The sequence below is a fragment of the Mustela putorius genome, unplaced genomic scaffold (genome assembly GCF_011764305.1).
Source record: "Mustela putorius furo isolate JIRA1106 unplaced genomic scaffold, ASM1176430v1.1 tig00000196_pilon_pilon_pilon, whole genome shotgun sequence".
NCBI classification, from domain to species: domain Eukaryota; kingdom Metazoa; phylum Chordata; class Mammalia; order Carnivora; family Mustelidae; genus Mustela; species Mustela putorius.
In genome coordinates, this window is record NW_025421310.1 from 9,856,035 (window position 1) to 9,879,099 (window position 23,065).

The 23,065-nt window shown below is 51.2% G+C and overlaps 3 protein-coding genes across 3 annotated transcripts; 2 read left to right on the plus strand and 1 right to left on the minus strand.

The window, feature by feature from the left end:
• Nucleotides 1-587: 587 nt before the first annotated feature.
• On the plus strand, nt 588-5,805 carry KLK15 (kallikrein related peptidase 15). Its single transcript, XM_004767175.2, is given in 7 exon segments — nt 588-650; nt 3,651-3,784; nt 4,097-4,280; nt 4,282-4,387; nt 4,483-4,613; nt 4,615-4,638; nt 5,653-5,805. Coding segments are annotated over 7 exon segments (795 nt in total).
• Nucleotides 5,806-8,128: 2,323 nt separating this feature from the next.
• On the plus strand, nt 8,129-12,401 carry KLK1 (kallikrein 1). Its single transcript, XM_004767177.3, has 5 exons — nt 8,129-8,234; nt 9,952-10,111; nt 11,286-11,572; nt 11,690-11,826; nt 12,199-12,401. The coding sequence occupies exons 1-5, from the start codon at nt 8,189-8,191 to the stop codon at nt 12,352-12,354; spliced, it is 786 nt and encodes a 261-aa protein (XP_004767234.1). The 5' UTR covers nt 8,129-8,188; the 3' UTR covers nt 12,355-12,401.
• A 120-nt stretch (nt 12,402-12,521) lies between these two features.
• LOC101692010 lies at nt 12,522-23,037 on the minus strand. The gene is made up of 5 exons (XM_004767176.3): nt 23,002-23,037; nt 20,625-20,825; nt 14,137-14,283; nt 13,561-13,653; nt 12,522-13,343 (listed from the first exon to the last, which is right to left on the minus strand). Exons 1-5 carry the CDS (start codon nt 23,021-23,023, stop codon nt 13,120-13,122), a joined length of 687 nt encoding a protein of 228 aa, XP_004767233.1. The 5' UTR covers nt 23,024-23,037; the 3' UTR covers nt 12,522-13,119.
• Between the last annotated feature and the right edge of the window lie 28 nt (nt 23,038-23,065).

A 23,065-nucleotide genomic window follows, 5' to 3' on the forward strand; every position in this document is an offset into this window, starting at 1 on the left:
TCGAAAGTAAGGCTGGGGAGCTAGGACTTTTTACTGGGTGTGCTGACAATATCCTGAGGGCTATCAGCAGGAGTGCAACATGGTCAGCTCTGGGTCTAGAAAGACCCTGCAAGGCCATGTAGGCTGGGGAGTGTGAACTTGATTGGAGAGACAGACAGGAGGGGTGGGGGGCAATGGGCACCCAGGAGGCCAGGTAGGAGGCTGGGTTAGGGTCTGGGAGGAGAACGTATTCTGAACCAGAGCCTTAAGCATGGAGAGAGATCCAGGAGCAAGTGGGATGGTGCTGGGGCCTGATAGGCTCTGGGGGCACCTGAGAGTCTGTTTTGGTGCCTGGAGGAACAACACAACCCTCAGAGATGGAGAACCGGGCTAGGCTGGGGTGGGTAGGAACCTGGGAAGGCCGGGGCGGGGGGGAGAGCAGTCTGGGGTGAGGGGGTGGGCAAAGATGGTAGAAGAAGTTTATCAAGCAGCAGGTGGGATGAGTTTGTGTCTGGAGGGATCCAGGTGAGGGCCCAAGTGTCCAGCCTCAACCGGGTTTACTCTCTCCTCTCCGCAGACTTCAACAGAACCCTTGTCCCTGCTCCACAATGTGGCTTCTCCTCACCTTCTCCTTCCTGCTGATATCTGCAGATGAGGTGGGCCCAGGTCAGGTCTGGGTCTATGGGAATGTCGTCCCCCTCCCCAACATCAAGAACAAATCCAGGCCCTACAGTCGTCTACTTTCCCCCTCCCCCCCTCCCAGAGTCCTCACCCTACCTTAAGACTGTCAGAGGCCTGGGGCTGCCCTGGAGTCCCCATGTCAACTGAGGCCTCTTGGGCTTCTGACAACAAGAACAGTCCTTGGGGTGACACAGACCTGAATTCAAGTTCTGGGGCTGCCCTTTCCTTGCTGTGTCACCTTGAGGAAATTACCTCTCTCTACCTAGAGTGCCTTCTCTAGAAGACAGCAGCTACCTATGACAGTAATGGTGAGGTTTCAGTAGCATAATGTAGATAAAGCTCACCATAAGCCAAAAAAAAAAAAAAAAAAGCTCACCATAAGACTTAAACAAGTGTTAAGAGGCCACGAACACAGACTTCTGGGCTGGAATTTCAACTCACTGTGTTCTGGTAACTTAACATCTCTGTGATATGGAGATAACAGCAGACGCCCCCAGAGTTGTAAGGGTTAAATCTGGTCCTGTGGGTGAGGCATGAGAAGATACTTAGTCCAGGGTAGTGTCCTGTAAGTGGGCTGAGTGCTGGGTAGATGCCAGGCAGCCACAAGGATAATATGCCAGAGCTCCCCTAATTCTCAAAACATCTCTGTGGGGTGGTCTCTACTAGCCTCATTTGACAGGGAAAGGGGCTGAGGCTGGGGAGGGGTGACCACTATGTCAAGGTGACCCTGGGTGGCAGGAAAACTCCAGCCCATGTTCAACTACCACCCATGGAGAATTTAACTGTAACCTGATGCCTTTACTCTGGAGAAGTGGAGGGTGGACTTTCACATGACCCTCGCCTCTGGGCTCCCCTTGAAGCTCCCCCCTGCTGCCAGCCTCCCCTCAGGCTTTCTCTGTGCTTTCTCCTCCCTGCCTCCTGCCTGCCTGCTGCACCCAGCTGGGGCCTGCACCCCCCTCCGGCTTGTACTGGCCAGGAGCAGCCTTGACACCCGGCGGTTCAGCCTGCACCCTCTGTCCTTCCTCACAGGACAACAACCCCGCCCTTCCCTTGTTAAGCCCCCTGTCCACCACATCCGCATTCCCCCAACCTTGCCAGGGCCCTTGGCCCAGTTCCTGACCCTGGCAGGCAGAGGATGGGTTTTTGGTCTGGCTCTGCAAATTCCTGCCCCAGGATGGGTGTCTGCGTGAACTTCAGAGGTCATATCCCCATTGCCCAGCAGCAGATTATAATCTTGTAACCTTGATATATCCCTGTTTATGTCCTTGTGCATGGTGTAGTGTGTGTGTGGGGGGGGGGGGTTCAAAGCTCTGTGTTTCCACACCCTACCCACATGTGTGAACCAGTTTCCCTATGTAAAAACCAGTGACCTTGAACACCAGTGACTGAGTGGGGGGCTCATCTGGAGATGGTAAATTATGTCCTGCCCTGTGTCTCCGGCTACGTCTTTGACCTTAGATATCTAGCCCTGTGTGCACTGTTTCCCTGGGGTCTGATCTAATGGGTCCACATCTGAGTATTGGCCCTCTGGATTCATGTCTCTTACTCTGAATCCCCACACTTGAAGAAGAATCACAATTTTGACCTGACTTTTCATCTGAGCCTGGTCATATGTCTGACTTACTTTGGCTAAATTTCTGTCCAGAACCTAATTATCCACATGTACACCTACATAAGTAAATCTATGTCATTTATTTAAAATAACTAGTCTTTATTAAGCAACTATAATAAGCCAGACATCATAGACACACACATATTTAATCCTTACAATAATCCCATTTTACAGAGGAGGAAACATAGGCCCAGAGAGGTCAAATAATTTGCTCAGAGGCTCACAGATAACACGTTTGGATCTAGGGCTTTTATTCTAACATTCTAGATTTAACCCCTATACGTAGACTCATGTCTGTGAACAAGTCTTTGAGGGTCTGAGTTCATATGTATGTCTCTCCCCATGTACCCTTATTAAGAACCCCACCGTGTTGTCCAGTCCCTGTGCACTAGTGTGCAAGTCTGTGACTGGTATATTCAGATCCACACTGGAAACGGTAAATTTATTTTTTTAAAGATTTCATTTATTTATTTGTCAGAGAGAGAGAGAATGCCCAAGCCCAGGGGGAGCAGCAAGTAGAGGGAGAGGAAGAAGCAGGTTCCTCGCTGACCAATGAGCCCGATGCCGGGCTTGATCCCAGGACCCTGGGATCACAACCCACACTGAAGGCAGACGCTTAACCAATGAGCCACCCAGCCACCCCTAGAGACTGTAAATTTAGGTGTGAACTTCTACGTGCAAATCAGGGTCTGTGGTGTGTGGGTGTGTGTGCCCACACACGCACATGCACACACGCCACTGCTGTAGCTGTTCATATTCAGCTATGTCTATTAATATGCTGTGATTCTTAAAACTTCAACCCATGTATATGCAAGTGAATTTAAGCTTAAAATGCTCTCTTCCTCAGTTCCTAAGTTTGGGAGACTGGTTGTTCCCAAGTTTGCCCATGACCTTGTGTGGCCATATCTGCATTTGGCTGAGATGTTCAGACTCTGAAGCCAAGACTGCGTGTCATACGTATTGAGTGGCCACATCCATTTGATGTCTGTGACAGCTTGGTGACCTTGAGTGGCTGGTTCCAAGTGGTCATCTTTTGGAACCTGTATCCAATGTTGCTGTCTCTACTAATCTCAGAGGACTTCTTGACTTTTAGTCCTTTCCCACCTCCCTGCTCTCCCAGAATCCTGTAGTAAACAGGTGAGGGCCAAGGGCAGGGGGACAGTTCTGGAGAAAACAAGCAGCAGTGGTAAAAGCCAGAGAGAAGGCAGTGCTGAAAATTCAAGGACAGGGACACCTTAAGAGATTGGGGGAAAGCACAAATGAAAAATGCATGGTATGAATAGGGTCCAGGCAAGGTGTAGGACCCAAAGAAAAGGACTCTGTCCTCAGGGACCCTCCTCTGCCCCCTCTCCCAGCAGCCCAGGATGACACTGACTAGATACTGGGAAGTGAGGAGTGTGAGCCCCACTCCCAGCCATGCCAAGTGGCCCTCTCTGAGCGTGGGCATTTCAGCTGTGGCGCTTCCCTCGTTTCCGCACTCTGGGCGTGGTCTACAAACCACTACCAAACCTGGTACGAAGGCAGAGCTCCAAGTCCTGAGGGGCATGCAGCAAGGGTCTAGGGATCTGAGCATCTTGGATTCTGCGGAGGAAGGAGCTGAAACCTGGGTTGAGTTCCGGGGCGGGAGCAGGGGAGGGGGGGGGGTGCATCTCCTTGGTCTCTGAGTGGCGGGGCCTAAAACTATTGGCTGCAGTGCCTTGGACAGTGTATGGCGTCTCCAGATTCTCGGAAGGTGGGGGGACCCCAGCTCGCTCGCTCTTTGATCTTTCTGTGCACTCCTCACTCCTCTTGCGGGTAATCACCTGCCCTCACCCGCCCTCACAGCCTCATGAGAGTGCACTTGGGCAAACACAATCTGCGCAAGCGCGGTGGTCCCAAGCGGCTGTGCACTGTGGCCTGAGTCATCCCACACCCACACTACGAAGCCCGCAGCCATCGCTGTGACATGTTGCTGTTGCTATGTCTGACACGGCCCGCGTCCCTCTCCCTGCACGTATGCCCCGTGGCGCTCGCTGCCCACACGTTGCCCCCAACGGGGTGAGGCCTGCCTGGTGTCCGGCAAGGGCCTGTTGTCTGATGACAAGCCTGGGACCAAAGGGAGCACAGAGTCACAAGGTGAGTGAAAGGATGGCCTGAGCCTCCAGGGATCCTATTCTCCAGGGCTCTTGGGTGAAGGAGACTAGGGCCTGAAAATACGGATTCACTCCAAGTCCACTGTCTCCCCCATGACGGATACCCAGATACCCTGCATTGTGCCAACATCAGTGTTACTCCAGCCACATCTTGTAACAAGGACTACCCAGGGCGCCTGATGGCCTCTATGGTGTGGGGGGGGGGGAGTAGGCGGAGGCCCGGACTCTTGTGAGGTCAGAGCCATGGGGTAGAGGGACAGGTTTGGGAGTTGGGATGGGGTCAGGTTGTGCTTGCTTTGGGCCAGAGAAGATGCCAGGGAGAGGTTTGGGGATGGAGAAGGAAGAGCAGAATGGGGGTGAGGTTGGAGATGGATTAGGTTGTGTTTGGGGTGGATGATGTGGTGATTGGTTTGGAGTGGCCTGGGTTTGAGTTAAGAATAGGAATGGGTTTGGGACACCTGGGTGGCTCAGCCGGTTAAGCGTGGCTCAGGTCATGATCTCAGGGTCCTGGGATGGAGCCCCGCATCCAGCTCCCTTTTCAGCGGGAAGTCTGCTTCTCCTCCCTCTGCCCCTCTGCTCATGCTCTGTCTAAAAGACAAATAAAATCTTTAAAAAAGGAATATGAATGGGCTTGATTTTATTTTTTTTTTTCAGAAATATTTATTTATTTTAGGGAGTGAGAGAGAGCACAAGGTAGGGAGGGGCCAGAGGGACAATCTCAAGCAGAATCCCTACTGAGCATGGAGACTGCAGCCTGGAGCCCTATGCTGGGCTCCATCTCAGGACCCTGAGCTGAAAGCAAGAGTAAGATGCTTAACCGACCAAGCCACCCCAGTGCCCCTGGTTTGATTTAGATGGAAAATATTTAAGGTTGAACTGGGGGATAGGGAAAACTTTGTCTAGGATGTGAAAGACATGATGATGACTAGGATTGGTTGTGTTGGCAAAGAGGATGGGCGTAGGTCTGGTTTGATTCTGAATGGGGAAGATGTAGGGGTTTAATTGGGTTGGGTGGGGTTACATGAAAAGGATAGAACATGGGTTGGCTGAGTTGTATTGACTTGTGTTAGGCTGCAGTTGGGTTGGACTGGTTTGGGCTAAATTGGGTTATATTGAGTTGAGGTGGGGTGGGATTGCATGGGGTGGGGTTGGATTAGATTTTGATTGAGATTGTGAAGGGTGATTGGGATAGGAATGGGGGCCCTGGATCCAGAAGTTTCCCATTCACACTTTCCCTTATCCCCACAGGGTGACTCTGGGGGACCCCTGGTCTGTGGCAGAGTCTTGCAGGGCATTGTGTCCTGGGGTGATGTCCCCTGTGACACTACTACCAAGCCTGGTGTCTATTCCAAAGTCTGTAGCTACTTGGAGTGGATTAAGGAAAACATGAAGAGGAACTGACAGTTTTGGTCTCCTATCTCGTGTCTCTGAGAAGAAGCTCCCAGAGCTGACCAGCAGCCCCATCCTGACTGGGGACAGAACTGAGCCAACCCTCAAGACCTCATTTGTCCAAGGGACAGATGTTATCCAAGGACTTGTCCCTTGCCAGGGCCGGTGCTCAAGTTTACCCATTTTTTTTTAAGATTTTATTTATTTATTTGACAGAGAGAGATCACAAATAGGCAGAGAGGCAGGCAGAGAGAGAGAGAGGAGGAAGCAGGCTCCCTGCTGAGCAGAGAGCCCGACGCGGGACTCGATCCCAGGACCCTGAGATCATGACCTGAGCCGAAGGCAGCGGCTTAACCCACTGAGCCACCCAGGCGTCCAAGTTCACCCATTTTAAACACTGAGATAACAAGAGTGCTGATGCAAGTTTCTGTGACTTTTTCCTGGGGATGAAAGGAAGTGGGAGCCAGAGACTGTAAGGAGACCCAGAGCCCTGTGCACTGTTCCTTTTCACCCACACCCCAATGCCTAGGTGAAGAGAAACTGCATGAGGTAGGGCTCTCTTCATTTCCATACACATAGGATCACCTGTGTATTCTTTTTTTTTTTAAGATTTTATTTATTTACTTGACAGCCAGAGATCACAAGTAGGTAGAGAGGCAGGCAAAGAGAGAGAGGAAGAGAAGCAGGCTTCCCTGCTGAGCAGAGAGCCCAATGAAGGACTCGATCCCAGGACCCTGGGATCGTGACCTGAGCCGAAGGCAGAGGCTTTAACCCACTGAGCCACCCAGGCACCCCCACCTGTGTAATCTTGAGGTAAAGACCCAGTGCCCCTCAGCTTCGGTTTTCCCATCTGTAAAACAGAACTTACTGTATTGCTTCCCTCACAGGGCTGTAAGGATTAGATGAGGAAGCTCATATGAACTGATTCAAATAGTGCCTGGCACTGGGCAAATATATCTCCGGACCCCAGTGAGAGGACCCAGCACACTAGATGATCAAGAATGACCTCATTTTCTTCGAGACTTCATTGTGGACTTCTTGGTAGCCAGGCAAAATGGCAAACGCTCTCCTTTCCTTGGGCGGGCTTCCTGACACATAGTGGAGACTGGGTTACCCTGCGATGTACTTTGATTTTACTGAAGAGCCAAGGGAAGGTGTCAGGGGCCTATGAATTTAACACTGAGGCTGCAGGAATCTGGTTCCCAGTTCTCAACAGAGATCCCCCCGAAGTGTGATCTTCAAGGTCACCCAATGTTGAACTACATGAACCTGGCTCCTGAGACCTAAATATTTTACTGGGGGAAGGGGGGTTAGAATTTGTGAAGATGCACTTGACTGTGGAAGGCAGAGAGTTTGGAATTTGCGGGACTTTGGGGGACATAACCTTGAGCATCCAGGGGAACAAGGAGTAGGGGTGAGGTGTAATGGGATCCCAACATTGTTGAAGGGCAGGGGGACACTGGGTTTTGAAATGCTAGGGAACATAATCGGGGAGACCACTGAAACTTCATACTTCTCGATCTGGGGGTACTAGGGTGATGGTGGTAGATACCACCTTGGTGGTAGATCCAAGACTTTATTTGGAGAGAAACAGTAGGGTAGGGCCTAGATCCTGAGTCGGGGAGTGTAAGAATCAGGGTGTTCTTTTTTTTTTTTTAAGATTTTATTTATTTATTTGACAGATAGAGCTCACAAGTAGGCAGAGGGGCACGCAGAGAGAGAGGGGGAAGCAGGCTCCCCGCTGAGCAGAGAGCCCCATGCGGGGCTCCATCCCAGAACCCTGGGATCATGACCTGGGCCAAAGGCGGAGGCTTAACCCACTGAGCCACCCAGGCGCCCCAGAATCAGGGTGTTCTGAAAGCCAAAGCTTACGTTTCAGAGACAGCTGAAGCTGAGAAACTGGCATCTTGGCTTCAGGTGGTGCAGGAAGAAGGGAATCAGAGCCCCACCGCTGGTGTTTGAGGTTACACTGGTTCTTCAGGTGTGTGACTTTCCTTGGGGTTCCAATGTATGGGGCTTTGTATTGGTGGTCACTGATTCCTCCACTCTCCTCTTTCTTGTCCCAGTCACCCCCCACACCTCTCCTCACCGGCTCTTGTCTCCAAAAGCAGGGGCCCAGGAGCTCCAAGCCCTGCCCTCTCTGACCTCAGGCCCCAGGAACCGTTCTAGCACAATCAGAGCCAGCGTGTAACAGGTGCTCGGTCTCCCGCCCCTTCCACAGCTCTGGGGTGGAAGGAGGTGTCCAGCCCCCAGGCAGCAGGGGCAGGGCCTTGGCCAGTATCTGTTGCCAGCAGGGCAGGGGTGGGGCTAGGGTGGGAGGGGGGACGAGGGCTTTAAAACACTCCTGGGGAGGCTTCCAAGCTCCAAGCTCACCACCAGCCTGCCCGTGGTCACCATGTGGTTCCTGGTTCTCTGCCTTGCCCTGTCCATGGTGGGGACTGGTGAGACAGCGGGGAAGATGTGGGGTGGGGGAGTGGGTCCGACTTTCATGCTGCCCTCACCCCCCATAACTTCTTTCTCTCCCACACTCCACCCCAGACCCAGGCCCCTAAAGTTCCAGCCCCTCTTCCTGGTTGCAGTCCTCATTCTTGCAATAGGTCCCTGCCCCCTCCCAGGACCCCCAGAACTTTCTCCTCTTCCCGCTTAGACTCCTGCCCCTTACCAAAGGGGCAGAGCCTGGGCCATCTCTGTCTCTTTCTTTGGGGGACTCCAACTCTTCCAAGGAGGGCCCCCAATCCCAGCAGGCCCTGGGATCCTAATCACCCCCACCCACCCCCTAGTTCTCTATGGCTTTGGCTCCTGAGTCCCCAAATTCTTCTATACGCTGGTGATTTTTCCCATCTGGCTGTCCGCTCTCAACTACGTCCTCCTGTCCCTGGCATCTGGCTCCCTTTAAATCTTCCCAGGACCCTCAAATTCCATCAGACACCTATATTTCTCCCCAAACAGACTTTCTGGCTCGTGACTCTGGGGGGGGCCCATCATGGTATAAGAATTCTACAAATATCTCCTCCTTCCCCAACTCCTTGTCTGTGAACCCTGCTCCAGCACCACCCCCTCTTCTCCCTGAGGAAGAACACCCAGAACCCCCAGCTACAGGCTCCTTCCTTTCTGGAATGTCCTTCCTCCCCATGCTCCAGCCCTCCCCAAGTGAATCCCTCCTGTATGGCTCTGGTTTTCCCGACTTCCCTCCAGGATCCCCAAATACCTTCACAGGCCAGCTATCCTGCCCTACCACCCACCAAGTACTCCAGCTTATATTTCTAAAACGCCACATCGAGTGGGTCCTCCCTGCATTCCCATAGCTGTTTGGCCCTAGTAAGTCTCCATCTTCATTCCTATCTGGTACCACCCCCGAGAGACCCCCAGATCCCTCCTGTACCTGCAGACGATGAACCCCATCTCCATGAGAATCACCCAATCCCAGAGGAAATCTCATGGAGCTCTGTATCCCCTAAGCCCCCTCCCAGTCCTGACCCCAACCCCAGTTCCACGGCTTCACCCCTTTTACAAAACCATTTACAAAAACATTAGACGCCCAGGGGACCCTCTCCCAGGCCCAATCAAGGGACCTCAAATCACACCAAGACTCCTCAGCCCAGGTGCTATATACTTGGCCTCTCAGACCTAGTTTCCCTGAAAGTTCCCCTGAATCTTTCCAGACCCCCAAAAGCCCAACCTGGGCCCTAACCAATTGCTCAGCCTGGGATCTCTGTAACCCCCCAAATCCTTCCTCCCCAGCTTTTGAACCACACTCTTGGGGCATATATCCTCTATTTCTAGAATCTTTTTTTTTTTCCCCTCTCGGAACTTACAATTTTCTGTTCCCCAGGCCAAGATCCCAAATCACCCACATATCACCCGGTCCCCACACATGCTACTCTACACACTGCCTTCTTATCTCCTGCCTGATCCCTGTGGTTGGCTCTGTTCTCAGCATAGTCTCTCCACACAGGACCCGTCACCAATCCATAATCCCAGGGATGGCTCTAGAATTCCAGAAATCCCCCACACCCCTTGCTCATCTCCCCAGGCCTCCAGCCCTGCTCCTCTGCCTTCATGTCCCTCCAACCCCACATCACAGCTCCCTCTCCTAGCCCAGTATCCCCAGCCCGAGGGCCACCTCCCACCTGCCCTGACCCAGCACCCCTTCCACAGGTGCCGCGCCCCCAGTCCAGTCCCGGATCATAGGAGGCTGGGACTGTGAGCTGAACTCCCAACCCTGGCAGGCAGCTCTGTACCATTTCAGCAAGTTCCAGTGCGGGGGTGTCCTGGTGCACCCACAGTGGGTGCTCACAGCTGCCCACTGCATAAACGAGTGAGTGGAGACAGGGCATGTGGGGAGGGTGGATGTCTGTGCTCCCACAGGAATAAGCAACTGGGCACAGACCCCGGGTTCACCTAAGGGGAAGCTGGGGGGCTAAGGGAAACAAAGATGGTACTGGTCTGGGGCCCATGGAGAGTGGCAGGGACCACCCAGGAAGCCCTCCCATGGCAGCCTATGTCTCTGTGCTCTCCCTATAACTGTCTTCCTGTGTTTCCCTGCCCTGTGTCTTTGTGTCTCTTAGTAACTGGCTTTGTCCTGTGTCTGTCTGTCTGTGTCTCCCTGCATCTGTCCACCTCTGGGTCCCTCTGCTGCAGACCTCACTCCCTCTCCTGCATCGCTGCTGAGCACCCCCAGAATGGGAATGAGGGGGATCCCCAGAGAAAAGGAAGGGATTCTCTTGACGTGTGCATGGGGTTGGGGGTGGGGGGGAGCGCTTCTCATGTACCCAGACCCTCCCTCCAGGACAGTGATGTCCTCCAGGGGACACAGGGAAGGGCTGGTTTCAGCTGGAGCCCGGTGGGGGCCCTGTAAGGTTGGAGGAGGAGAAAAAAAGAGGAGGAGAAAGGGGGAGAAAGTCTGGGGAGGGAGGTGGAGCAGACCTTGGGCTGGCGGCCAGCCCACCCGCTGCTGGGGAGCCAGCCCCACAGTCCCTGCTGCAGCTGAGCCTGTCCCAGGCCCCCTCCCTGCCCCTCCTGTTCTGCCTCCCTGACCTCCCTCCCTGTCTCTCTCAGCCTGCCCTCCACCCCCACCACCTGTGTTCCTCACTCTCTCCCTTTGCTTCCTGTCCCTGTGGCACTGAGCCTGCTGCTCCTTCTCCTCCCTGTGTGGTCCTTCACCCCTGCTCCTTCCCTCCTGCTCCTTCCCTCCTTCTACTGTCTCTGCCTCCTTTGTGCTCTGTCTCTCACTGTTCCCCCTCTGCCTCTCATCCCCTCTCTCCCTTTGTGCTCTCTCTTTTTCTCTCTTCCTGTCTTTGTCTCTGGCTTTGACCTTGTCACATCCTTCTGTCTCTCACTCACTGTCTTTTCTTCATAGCCCTTTATCTTCCCAACTGTCTCTCTCTCTCTCCAAGGTTACTCCTTGTTTCTCTGTCTTCAGGACCTTCCCTGGCCCCATCTCCCTCTCTCCCTCCTCTCTCCTCATTCCCTGGGGCCCCCTCTCTCCCCAGCAATTACCAGCTCTGGCTGGGTCGCCACAATCTGTTTGAGCATGAAGACACAGCCCAGTTTGTCCAGGTCAGTGAGAGCTTTCCACACCCTGAATTCAACCTGAGTCTCCTCAAGAACCACACCCGCCTCCCGGGAGAGGACTACAGCCATGACCTCATGCTGCTCCGCCTGGCAGCGCCTGTCCAGATTACAGACGCCGTGAGGGTCCTGGACCTGCCCACTCAGGAACCCAAACTGGGGAGCACCTGCTATGCCTCTGGCTGGGGTAGCACTGAACCAGATGAGTGTACGCTAGAGCCGGGCCAGGCACTTGGGTGTAGGGAGGAGGGAGCTGGGGACTAGACTCAGGGTCTGAGGAGCCACCTGGGGTCTGGTCACAGCCCTTTTTCTGTCTGGTCTGTAGTCACATACCCAGACTATCTCCAGTGTGTGGACCTCAAACTCCTGTCCAATGATGTATGTGCCAAGGCCCACACCCAGAAGGTGACAGAGTTCATGCTGTGCGCTGGACAGCTGGAGGGCGGCAAGGACACCTGTGCGGTGAGTCAGCCTGCCCCACCCCCTGCCCCCAGGCCTCTTGGTGCTGGGGGAGGGGACTCAGGTTCTGGACTTGAGAGCTAATCAGGCATCAACTCCAGCTTCCCCAACCAGCCTCTGTGCCCTCCCCACTGCCCCCCTTCCTTCCCACACCCTCATCCTGGTGTCCCATGGATCTCCCTCCTCCATATCAGAGTTCACCTCTGTTAGCATCCCACCGGCCCTCTGGCAGTGGACTCTGGAGAGAACTGGGTCTTTCCCGGAGCTGGGGAGTCGCTGTCTGCACTCTGTGAGCCCGGGTGTTAGAACTGGTGGTTCACACACAGACCCCGGGGCCTTGCTGACCTTCCTCTTCCTCTCCGCCTTGTGCTGCAGGGTGACTCAGGGGGCCCACTGATCTGCGATGGTGTGCTTCAAGGTATCACATCCTGGGGCCACGTTCCATGTGGCAGCCCCAGTATGCCCGCCATCTACACCAAAGTGATCTCGTACCTGGACTGGATCAAGGAGACCATGACAGCCAATTCCTGAATGCCCCCATATGTTCTCTACCCCAGTAAAATCGCATAAGCATCAAATTCGCATCACGTTTGCTGTCCTCTGGCCTCCCAGACGCTGGGAACCTGGAAATTGGGGATCCCAGCAGCCCAGTCTCAAGCCCTCCCAGGCTCTCGGCAGGAGGTGTGCACGAATGAGCCAAGACAGGTGTAGACAAACCCGCAGAGAGAGGCTCAGACCCCAAAGGGCAAGCAAGGGCAAGGGACTCGATACAGGTTCACACACGTTGAACCCTGGACCCTGCCCTGGGGGAGAGAACGCAATAGAGGGTCGGACTTAAAGGTTATGAGGCTCCCACGTTTTATCGTGTCGGAAAAGTCAGTAAGGGGGGGGGGGGCGGTGTAGGAAGTGTTATCACAAGCCATGCCGTTCTGGGGGAGAAGCTGGTTCCCCAGAAGGGTGCAGCTACATCAAATGGGGGGCAGTGTAGTGTTCCCACTGGGAACGTGACTCGCCCTGGAAGGGGAGGAGTTCCCACGTTGTAGTGCAGCTTCGGGGCGTGGCCTGAGGGGGCTTGTCACCCAGGGGCCGGCCCTAGCTAGATTGGGGGTGGGGGGCACACCTGGAAGTTGCGCAGAAGACAATTTAGGAATCGAAGGGGGCCGTGTCGCATTGTAGGGGTAGGAGCAGAGATTCAGTGGGCGGGAAAAGAGCTGGAAAGGGTAGCTCAAGGAATGGGGGCACATTCTTCGGGCACGTGGCCACGATTAAGGGGATGGGCCCGGTATCTGACCGTGGTCATCGGTCAGTATCCTGAGAAGCTCCGTGCGACTGATTTGGGAGGCTTGAGGGGGTGAGTGCCTCGGGCAGGTCCACGGTGTGCTTGTGGTCCGAGTCAGGCTGCTGTTGGGACACGCTTCTCAGGGTGTTCTTCAAAGCCCACCGACGATAACTCACCTGCGGCTCCTTAGAGGACGTCCTTTTGCTCCACATGCCCACATGGTTTAAGTAGCTCAGAGTTCCTGCGGGCCGGGGAAGGGGGTGGGGGAGGAGCGGTGCGGGGAGGCCGAGTGAGCGGTTGCACTCCGCGTCCCGCCCTAGGGCCTGTCCAATGCCTCATGGCCGTCTCCCCTCGGGTCCACCCCTATCCAGCCCCGGGCCCTGCCTCCAGTTCTCCCCCGGGCTCCGGCCCCTGCCCTCCCGAGGCACCGCCCCTTCCTCCCGAGGCACCGCCCTCACCGGCCCACAGCATCAAGGCGCCTGCAGTCCAGCACAGGTAAGTGGTTACCAGGTAGGAAATCTGTGGCCTCGGGTGCAACGTCTCGCAGCTGACTACAAAGAGTGTCAGACTGAGAACAATCAGGAACCCTGCACTGGGGTGAGGCCAGAGATGGACACATAGCTGGGCAGGGACCCCAGGACCCCCCCCAGAAAGAGAAAAGAGACAGCCTCTCCTCTCCCCCGCCACTTTGTGACCAGCCATTGTGCGTACACGCGCACGCACGCGCGCACACATATGCACACACACTCCCGCGACAGACAGAAAGATACCCAGACAGAAGTGGAAAGAAAGAGGGGAAATAGGAAGGGGAGAGAGACATAACCCCCAACACTCACCCCAACTGCAAAAGGTAAAGTGGAACTGAGATGCACACAGAAAGAGTGTGGCAGAGAACCCTAAATGACATTCAAAGACAGACCCAGAAGGTAGCAGGACAGAACTTTAGAGGTACACCTTCCCAAAGCCAAAAAGAGAGTTGTGGGGAGAAATACTGGTGGTGGGAAAGGCACCTCTTTCCCCAAGCCGACACTTACCAATGCTGAAGCTGAGAAAACTGAAGACAAGGTCGACCTTAGTAAGGCGTCGGAACACTGGCCGGAAGGAGAGGCCCATGGTGGGGAGGAGGATGAGGCACAGGGTCAGGGCCAGCATCATGAAGCCCATGCTCATATGGATGAGAACTAGAGAGAGAAGAGGAAATGCTCCAGAGTCATCCCCAGACACTCTTCAAGGTCACCTTCCAATCTCATCCCACTGCCATCCCCAGCAGCGGCCCAATGAACACCCCCAAAATTTGGCAACAGACCTCCTCAGCTTTACCCACAATCCCATCACCTATGTACCTTCCTAGAAACCCCAAAATGACTCTCATAAAGTCACCCTAGGCACCTGTGTAGTCAAAATCAGCCCCAATTACACCCTCAAAATTGTCACAAATCACCCCCCACCAACCCCAAAGTCAACCCCAGAACCTTCATAATCAACTCCACCAATACTTCCAAGGTGACCCCACAGATGACTCCTAAGTCACTCCCACTCACAGCCTCAAAGTCACCCCACAGAATCATCTCAGTCATTTCTAGAGTCATCCCCACAGACACCCCCAAAGGCATCCCACAGCAACTCACATTAATACCCTCAGTATTGTACCCTGACATCCCCAGTAGCACCCTCAAAATTATTCAAAACACTTTAGTCATCCCTAGTCTCCAAAGTCCCCCTACTACTGCTATAGTCTCTCCCACTTACATCCCCTAGGGATCCTACTACTGCTATAGTCTCTCCCACTTACATCCCCTAGGGATCCCATTTACACTCCCAGAACCTCCCAAATATTATCCCCATTCACATCCCAGAGTCCCCCACAGATATTCTCCAAATCACCTACCTTGACCATTAGAGCATACACAGATATGTACACACAAGAAAAACTTCCAAATACCCTAAAACATAATCTCACTCAGTTTAAGTTGCTATTTATCCAATATACGTTTCAGAACAAAAATTTTGCCCCTTCTGAGAATTGCATCTCCTTTTCACTCTTCCCTACTTTGCCTACTTATGAACAGTGCAAGACTCTTACAGCCAAATAAGCTAAGACTCCATCTGCTTTGCTTCTGGCAAACTGAATATCACATAACCAGAAACCTAACCAGAAAGTAAAAGCTTGGTCATATATACAGAATAGCAAGAGTGCTCTGGGGGTCAATCACAAAATCCTGGTTGAGGACTTCTCATGACATACCTTGCCTTCCCCAGGCCACAGAGATACTCATGACCCTGGCCGAGCCAATCACAGTGCCCTATACCTCAGGCCATGGTGATTGGCCTAAAGATGGGCACATGACCAAAGCCAACCAACCAAGCTCTGCTCTGGGTTTTTTTTTTCTTTGTTTTTTTTAAAGATCTTGTTTATTTATTTGAGAAAGAGAGAGAGAAAGAGCACAACCAGGGGGAATGGCAGGCAGAGGGAGAAGCAGACTCCCCACTGAGCAAGGAGCTCAATGCTGGGCTTGATCCCAGGACCTTAGGATCATGACCTGAGCCAAAGGCAGACCCTTAACCGACTGAGCCACACAGTTATCCCCTGGCACTTTTTCTAATTGAAGCTGTCAAAAACTCTTTCTTTTAGTCAAGAGGATTATAAGCCTGGGGCTGCCTGAGCCTTAGACCCAGTCTCCTGGGTGCTTGAGATATGATAGAGTAAAACTAAGAAAGGGAACCAGACAGGAGGACAGGAGAAAGAGAGTTGAGATGACATTCAAGTCCCTGGCTCTTGTCATCCCAGAGAATGGAGCACCTGTGTTTTGGTCAGAAGTAGACGTTTGTGGTGTAAGCTTCAAGGTCCATTCACCACTGTCAGCCCCACTTATAAGCTGATCAATGCATTGCATTGCTCTGGCTGCTGTATTTGATTTGGGGTGCTCATGTGACCCATCACACAAGACTTTTGCAGAAACTTTTTGTGGTTTTTTTTTTTTTTCCTGCCAGACTTGAGGCCACATTGTTAGTAGTTCTGCCAGTTTGTCTGTCTGCTCTCAGATCCGCTCCCCACCCTTCCCTGTTCTTTACTGCAAGGAGTGCATTTCTGAGCTTCCTTTGCTCACTGGCTTAGTAGGTTTGGCTAATGCGCAGCACAGTGGAAGACTGGCTCTGGAAGAAGAGGACAGGCCAGTGTATTTATTTCCCTCTCCCCACCCCACCCCCTCAGCTGGTGTCTTTAGCAGTAACTGCATTTTCCCCCCTATGATTCTAGTCACCTCTAAGCAAATCCTACCATGAGTCTATGCCTTCCATATGGCTCCAGCTTCCAGGCTCTGGTAATACTACCACCTCCCTTTCTTCTGTCTCTATATTAACTACCCTCTGAAGCATCTAGAATTATCTATTTTTCTAACTAGATCCTGACTTACCACCATGTGGAGCCTTGAGAGTGAAGCCAATTCAAGTAGCCAAGGAACAGACAGGTAGTAATGTCTAATGCTATCACTTGGACACTTGAATTCAGCCATGCCCAAAAGCATTCCTACTCCCACTCTTTTTCATTTAAATGAGACCATAAATTCCTTCACTCAAGCTATTTCAAGTTAGAGTTTCTGTTACTTATGATCTCAAAGACTCCTGACTAATTCAGATTATTTCCATAGGATGGCAAGGAGCACAGGATTCAATTCTCTCTGCAAACCCCATATTAAAATCACAGACACACACACACACACACACAACCACTATTGAATTTTCGCCAAAAATCTAGAGGGAGAAGAACTCCCCAAAGCTGAGAAGTAATTGGTAAAATCTCAGAGGCAAAGGTAGGGAAATTAAAACATAAAAATTCTGAGTTTCTGGAGTGCCTGGGTGGCTCAGTGGGTTAAAGCCTCTGCCTTTGGGTCATGCAACTGCCCCTCAGAACAATGTATTACTTAAAATATAACCCATGGGAAATTTTACTAGTTACCAAGCACATTTAGATATAGCCTTAAGAAAAACACATACTGGCAACAGGCCTCTGGGGGAGAGGACGATATACGGCCTTGAAGCTGAGCGGCTGGGGATGCCCTGGCTCGCTCAGGGTGGAACGCCACCTGCTTCATTTTTCCGTTATCTCCCCTTTCCTCCCGGAGAGCACCTGTGGCTACTTAGATAAGTCCTTTGAATGTGCTTGTTCAACTATAAACTTTATACTGCTTGTACAAACCTATTTTGCCCTCCTTCTTGTTTATCTACAAGGCATATGACTAACGTTTGGCCTTCTTCGGCCCTTCTGTTGGTTACTGTTTCTATCTAATAAAAGCGAGACTGAGGAATTGTTCGGGGCAACAGTCTTTTCTACTGTTGCCCCCTGCTCCCTTTCTCTTGCAGCTGACTTGTTTGTGCCTCATTCTTCCATTCGCCAACAGGAAGCGACAGGGTCAGGTCATGATCCAAGCGTTCTGGAATCAAGCCCCACATCAGGTTCTCTGCTCAGCAGGGAGCCTGCTTCCTCCTCTCTCTCTCTGCCTGCCTGTCTACCTACTTGTGATCTCTCTCTCTCTGTCAAATAAATAAATAATCTTTTAAAAAATTCCAAGTTTCTATACCTTTAAAAAGGCCCTCAGGGCGCCTAGGTGGCTCAGTGGGTTAAGCCGCTGCCTTCAGCTCAGGTCATGATCTCAGGGTCCTGGGATCAAGCCCTGCATCAGGCTCTCCGCTCTATGGAGAGCCTGCTTCCTCCTCTCTCTGCCTGCTTCCCTGCCTGCTTGTGATTTCTCTCTCTGTCAAATAAACAATAAAATCTTAAAAAAAAAAAAGGCCCTCATAACCTATATGTTATGTCTTTATACCAACCATAAAGGATTATACATTCTTAGCATTCAATAAATGATGATTTACTTTTAAAAAGAGATCTGTAGAGGCACCTGGTTGGCTCAGTGGGGTAAAGCTTCTGCCTTAGGCTCAGGTCATGATCCCAGGGTCCTGGGATTGAGCCCCACATTGGGCTCTGTGCTCAGCAGGGAGCTCGCTTCCCCCTGCACCCGCCTCCTCTGCCTGCCTCTCTGCCTACTTGTGATCTCTATCTGATAAATAAATAAAATCTTTTTAAATTTTTTTTAAAAAATAAAAAGAGATCTGTAATACCACCTTGTGTGTTTTTAAGTGATAAATATATGCAATATATAGAGAGACATAGGTGTGGGTGTTTATGTGTGTACATGTAGATGTTTGTTTATACATACTGTATATAAACATAACTATATTCTCATGTGTGCAGAAAACAAGACTAGAAGAACACACAGGATCTTAAAAATGGCTTAGTAGCACAGGTTGCCCCCAGGAAGGGGAATGGGTGGAATGGGGGACAGAAATGTGAGGGAGACTCTTGAACTTGTTAAAATGTTAATCTATGTAAATATATTGCCTGTTCAAATAAAAGTAACTTAAATTTTAGGGAATGTGTATCAAAGTCTTACAAAGTCTTCTCAGCCCTTCTGAAGGACTGCTATTCCGCTCTTGGGAATTTACCCCCAAGGTAATTAAGTTCCAATAAAGTATTATTAATATGGGAGAAATTTGTGAACCTTTTTTTTTTTTTTTTTTTTTTTTTTTTTTTTGCTTGACCAGCATCCATTCCTATTCTTCTGGCAACAGCAACTTGACTTTGTTTTAAGGAACTCTCTGTCCACCTTTGGCCCTTGTGCCTCTGACAGAAATGGCCCCTCTATTGACTCATAAGAAAAGCATCTGATCTAGACCCAGCCATTCACAGCATGACTTCTTCCTGACCACAGCAACTGGTGCAGAGAGGAGTGAGAAATCCCAGAGAAGTAAATATGATCCCCTCAGTGCTAATCCTGAGATCTTTGCTTGAGGGATATGGAAGATAACTTATTCTCTTTCCCCCATGGTTGTTCACAGAAAGGAGAGAATCTGGGTGCTATTCATGGTCCCCACTGCCACTGTCCAGGCAGTGCTTGCCTGAGGCCCAACACAGAGGAAGCCTTCACAGAGGGGTGGCAAGAGACGGATTCCCTAATGACACCCGTTAAGCGCCTGGATCCAGCAGTACCTGAACCTGGGATAGATCTAGGCCTCTGTACTTTTCTATAACTTGAAACCATGTTTGTCTTACTTACACCAACTTGAGTTTGGGAGGTATACAAAAAAATAGATATCCAAAATAAATAAGATTAATATCGCACAATGTTCTGGAAGTTTCATAAACTTATTTGAGACCTGAAATGAAGGTAGGTGCATTGGCTGAAAAAAAAATCCCTTATAATAAAAATAGCTAATGCTGGTGTAGCACTTAATAAGTACCAGGCACTGTTTTAACTTCCTAATTCTTCTAACAATGCATTAATAGGGACTACTACCACTACCATTTTAGAAATGAGGAAACTGAGCCACAGAGAGGCCAAAGAAGTTGCCGAAGATCACCCAGCCAACAAATGGTTGAGCCAGGATCCAAACCCAGGCACTCTGGCTCCAGGTTCTGGGCTGCCTCCTGTTGCAGTGCTCATAAGTGCCGGAAACACACAGAGACCTACAAGGAAGCAAGATGTTTCTGAAGGAGCTGGAAATCATCTTTCTTTAACCATATTTTTTTTTAAGATTTTATTTATTTATTTGACAGACAGAGATCACAAGCAGGCAGAGAGAGAGGAAGGGAAGTAGGCTCCCTACTGAGCAGAGAGCCTGATGTGGGGCTCGATCCCAGGTTCCCGGGATCACGACCTGAGCCAAAGGCAGAGGCTTTAACCCACTGAGTCACCCAGGCACCCCTCTTTAACCATCTTTTTAAAAAAACACTATTTTAGGGGCACCTGGGGGGCTCAGTGGGTTAAGCCGCTGCCTTCGGCTCAGGTCATGATCTCAGGGTCCTGGGATCGAGTCCCGCATTGGTCTCTCTGCTCTGCAGGGAGCCTGCTTCCTCCTCTCCCTCTCTCTGCCTGCCTGTCTGCCTGCTTGTGATCTCTGTCTGTCAAATAAATAAATAAAATCTTTTTAAAAAATAATAAATAAATAAATAAAAATTAAAAAACACTATTTTAAAAAATGAGGGAAGGGGGTAGCTATTGAACATCTGACTCTCGGTTTTGGCTCAGGTCAGTATCTCCAGGTCCTGAGATCAAGCCCTACCACAGGCTCAATGCAGAGTCTGCTTGGGACTCTCTCTCCTTCCCCATCTCCCTCTGCCCCTACCCCCTGCACTCTCTCTCTCTCAAATAAATAATTTTTTTTTTAAGTGAGGGAGAAAATGATGGTGTCTTTAGCCATCTAATCATGAGACAGATTGATTTTCTGTCAATTGTGATGCTCTTCCTATCCACTAGGACAGTCTTGTTTCCCTGTTTCCTCAAAAGTCATATACAACTCCAGAAGACTCCTTCACAATGCCTTTAGGGAATCTCCGGAGACCCTCCCAAGAATTCTAAACATTCCCAAGAACATCCAAAGAGATTCCTCAGAGATTCCTGCCCCAAAATAACGTCCTGATACACCCCCTCCCTCAAATATCCCATAGCCTGCCCAGGCGCCTACTGACCGGTGACTTGGCCCAGGTTGGCACACTTGTACCTCCTGCAGTCTGTCCAGATGCCCAGGTAGCCTGTAAAAGAGCCCTGCAAGTAGACCAGACGTCCATCCGCCACACTGAGCACCATCAGGGTTGCAAGGACACTGAAGACAAGAGACCAGCCCCGCAGGATGAATTTGCGGTCCTTGTCCCAGGAAGAGACCACGTCGGCTGGGAAAGAAGAGAGTTCTGGGGGCTAGGATCCACCTGCAAACCACTGCTGCATGCTAGTCTCCATTTCTGACCATGGCCACATCTCCACCCCCACCCAGACCTTGCCTTTTACCTCATTATCAATCCCCTTCCTCCCACAGCCATCTCCCCACCCCCACCCAAACCCCAATTCCCACCTCAGCCCGGTCTCTGATTCTAAATGCATCCTCATTCTCATCTCTAACCCTAATACCCAACTTGGCCCCCATCCACAACCCTGTTTGAAGCCCAAACATACTTGTTTTGTCTCTAACCCCCTCCTCCAGTTCCTGTTCCCCAAACCCCAGCTCCATCTCTGCTCTCAACCTCATCCCCTTATCTAGACCCTGTCACAGATCTCAATCCAGGACACACACAGCTACAACACAGGCTCCAAAGCATGTTCACAAGGCCGAGATCCATGGTGTCATCTATACCCTACATCCACCAAGCCCCTGTGATCCTGTCAACCTTCCCGACTGGCAGGGACTCCTGCCCCACCTCTCTTGCTCACTTATGTCCAGCCACACTAGATTTCACAGGGTCCCTTTCACACTGAGAGCTTCCCTACCTCAGCACCTCCACACACAGTTCAGGCTGCTCCTTCTGCCTGTTGTACTCTACTTCCACCTGTGCCCAAAATGCCCTAACCATGCCACTCCTTCCGCATCTCCTTTCCTGAGCTGTCCAGCCTAGCCAAGCCTCAATTCTTGGACAAAGCCACACACCAAATGCTCCCACCGTGCAACATGCAACTTTTCTTCACTGCTGTCACAGACTTGTGATTCCCCTTATCCCACTACTTTTTTTCCCTACCAGTCTTCTCCAGTGGACCTCATTGAGGGTCAACAACAAAGATCTTCTGTTTCCCACTGACCCCTCATCAGCTGGTATAGACCCTTTGCTATTTGTTTAATGAAAAAGGTAATGATGGAATGTGAGAATAAATGAGCTCGTGGGGACATTCATGGTATCTAGTTCTAGTAATTCCTTCCTGTCCTTCTGTGGCACCTCTCAGTGTGGATTTCAGAGGAAGTTGGGTATACGGGTCTAGGACTTGGGAAGGAGCTTGGGGAATGGAGAACATAACTTGGTGAGTCGAAATCAGTATTTGCGAAGTGTAAAAAATCCAACAGGTTTTTATTATGATTGGTTCTAGGCACTTTTACATGTTCTTAATCCACTTCATCCTTTTCTTTTTAAAAATATTTTATTTATTTATGACAGAGAGATAGTGAGAGAGGGAACACAAGCATGGGGAAGCTGGAGAAGGAGAAGCAGGCTCCCTGGGGAGCCTAATATGGGGTTCAATCATCAGGACCTCAGTAGAAGGCAGACGCTTAACGACTGAGCCACCCAGGCGCCCCAACCCATTTTATCCTTAAGACAACTCTCTGAAATACCATTATCTCCTTGGACAAATGAGGAAAACAAGACACAGAGGAGTTTGATATTCATGTAATTAAAGACATAAAAGTCTGTGCATTTTTTTTTCCTTCCTTCCTTCCTCTTTCTTTTTTCCAAAAGGCTACCACAAAAGCCTAAAGGAAGGATAAGGGAAACGGAAGTTTGCAATATCACCACTCCTGACTGGAAAGGTTGCACATACTTGGAGTTCCTACATTTCCACTGTCCACTTTTGAGCCCTTCTCAAGCTGTGGCTGTTCTGCCTCCCCTCCCAAGCCTGGGCTGCAGGTCTCTGAGGGCAGGGAATGGGTCCAACCTTCTCTTGGTCCCCAAGGCCTCAGGAAAAGATGAAGAGAGACAGAGACAGAAGAGAAAGAGAGCTAGGAGGGACACTGAACTGGAAAAGGGAATACAAGGAGGAAATTGGTTCAGACCCCCTGGGAGTGGGGTGGAGTAGGGGCAGATAGGAAGGGGCTTACAAATTCAGATCTCACACCCTCCAGAAACTTAAGAACTGACCTCAGGGGCACCAGGGCTGGCTCAGCCCTGCCCAGCCCTAACCCTACTCTGGCCCCTCTCTGATTCTGCTCTGACTGGTCGCTCCCTCCCCACTGCCACTCCACCCCTGCCCAGTCCTGACATCTCTCAAACTCAGGCATGACCTCTTCTCGACCCAACCCTGACTCTGCCCATACCCCACATGGACCCCACCCTGACCCAGCCCCAGTCCAGTCCCCCTGTCACTCACACAGGTTAGAGTGTGAATCCATGGCCAACGTCCTAACTTCCTGGAATCTCTCCAACTGTCATGG

What these genes read in the sequence shown, in the direction of transcription:
- LOC101692010 (XM_004767176.3), bottom strand. Translation starts at nt 23,023, where the DNA reads ATGGATTCACACTCTAACCTGT. An exon ending in CAACCTGGGCCAAGTCACCG is followed by an intron (nt 14,284 to 20,624) that starts GTCAGTAGGCGC and finishes TTCTCTCTCTAG; the next exon opens with TTCTCATCCATATGAGCATG. An exon ending in CGCCTTGATGCTGTGGGCCG is followed by an intron (nt 13,344 to 13,560) that starts GTGAGGGCGGTG and finishes CCCGGCCCGCAG; the next exon opens with GAACTCTGAGCTACTTAAAC.
- KLK1 (XM_004767177.3), top strand. Translation starts at nt 8,189, where the DNA reads ATGTGGTTCCTGGTTCTCTGCCTTGCCCTGTCCATGGTGGGGACTG. An exon ending in CCTGTCCATGGTGGGGACTG is followed by an intron (nt 8,235 to 9,951) that starts GTGAGACAGCGG and finishes CCCCTTCCACAG; the next exon opens with GTGCCGCGCCCCCAGTCCAG. An exon ending in TAGCACTGAACCAGATGAGT is followed by an intron (nt 11,573 to 11,689) that starts GTACGCTAGAGC and finishes TCTGGTCTGTAG; the next exon opens with TCACATACCCAGACTATCTC.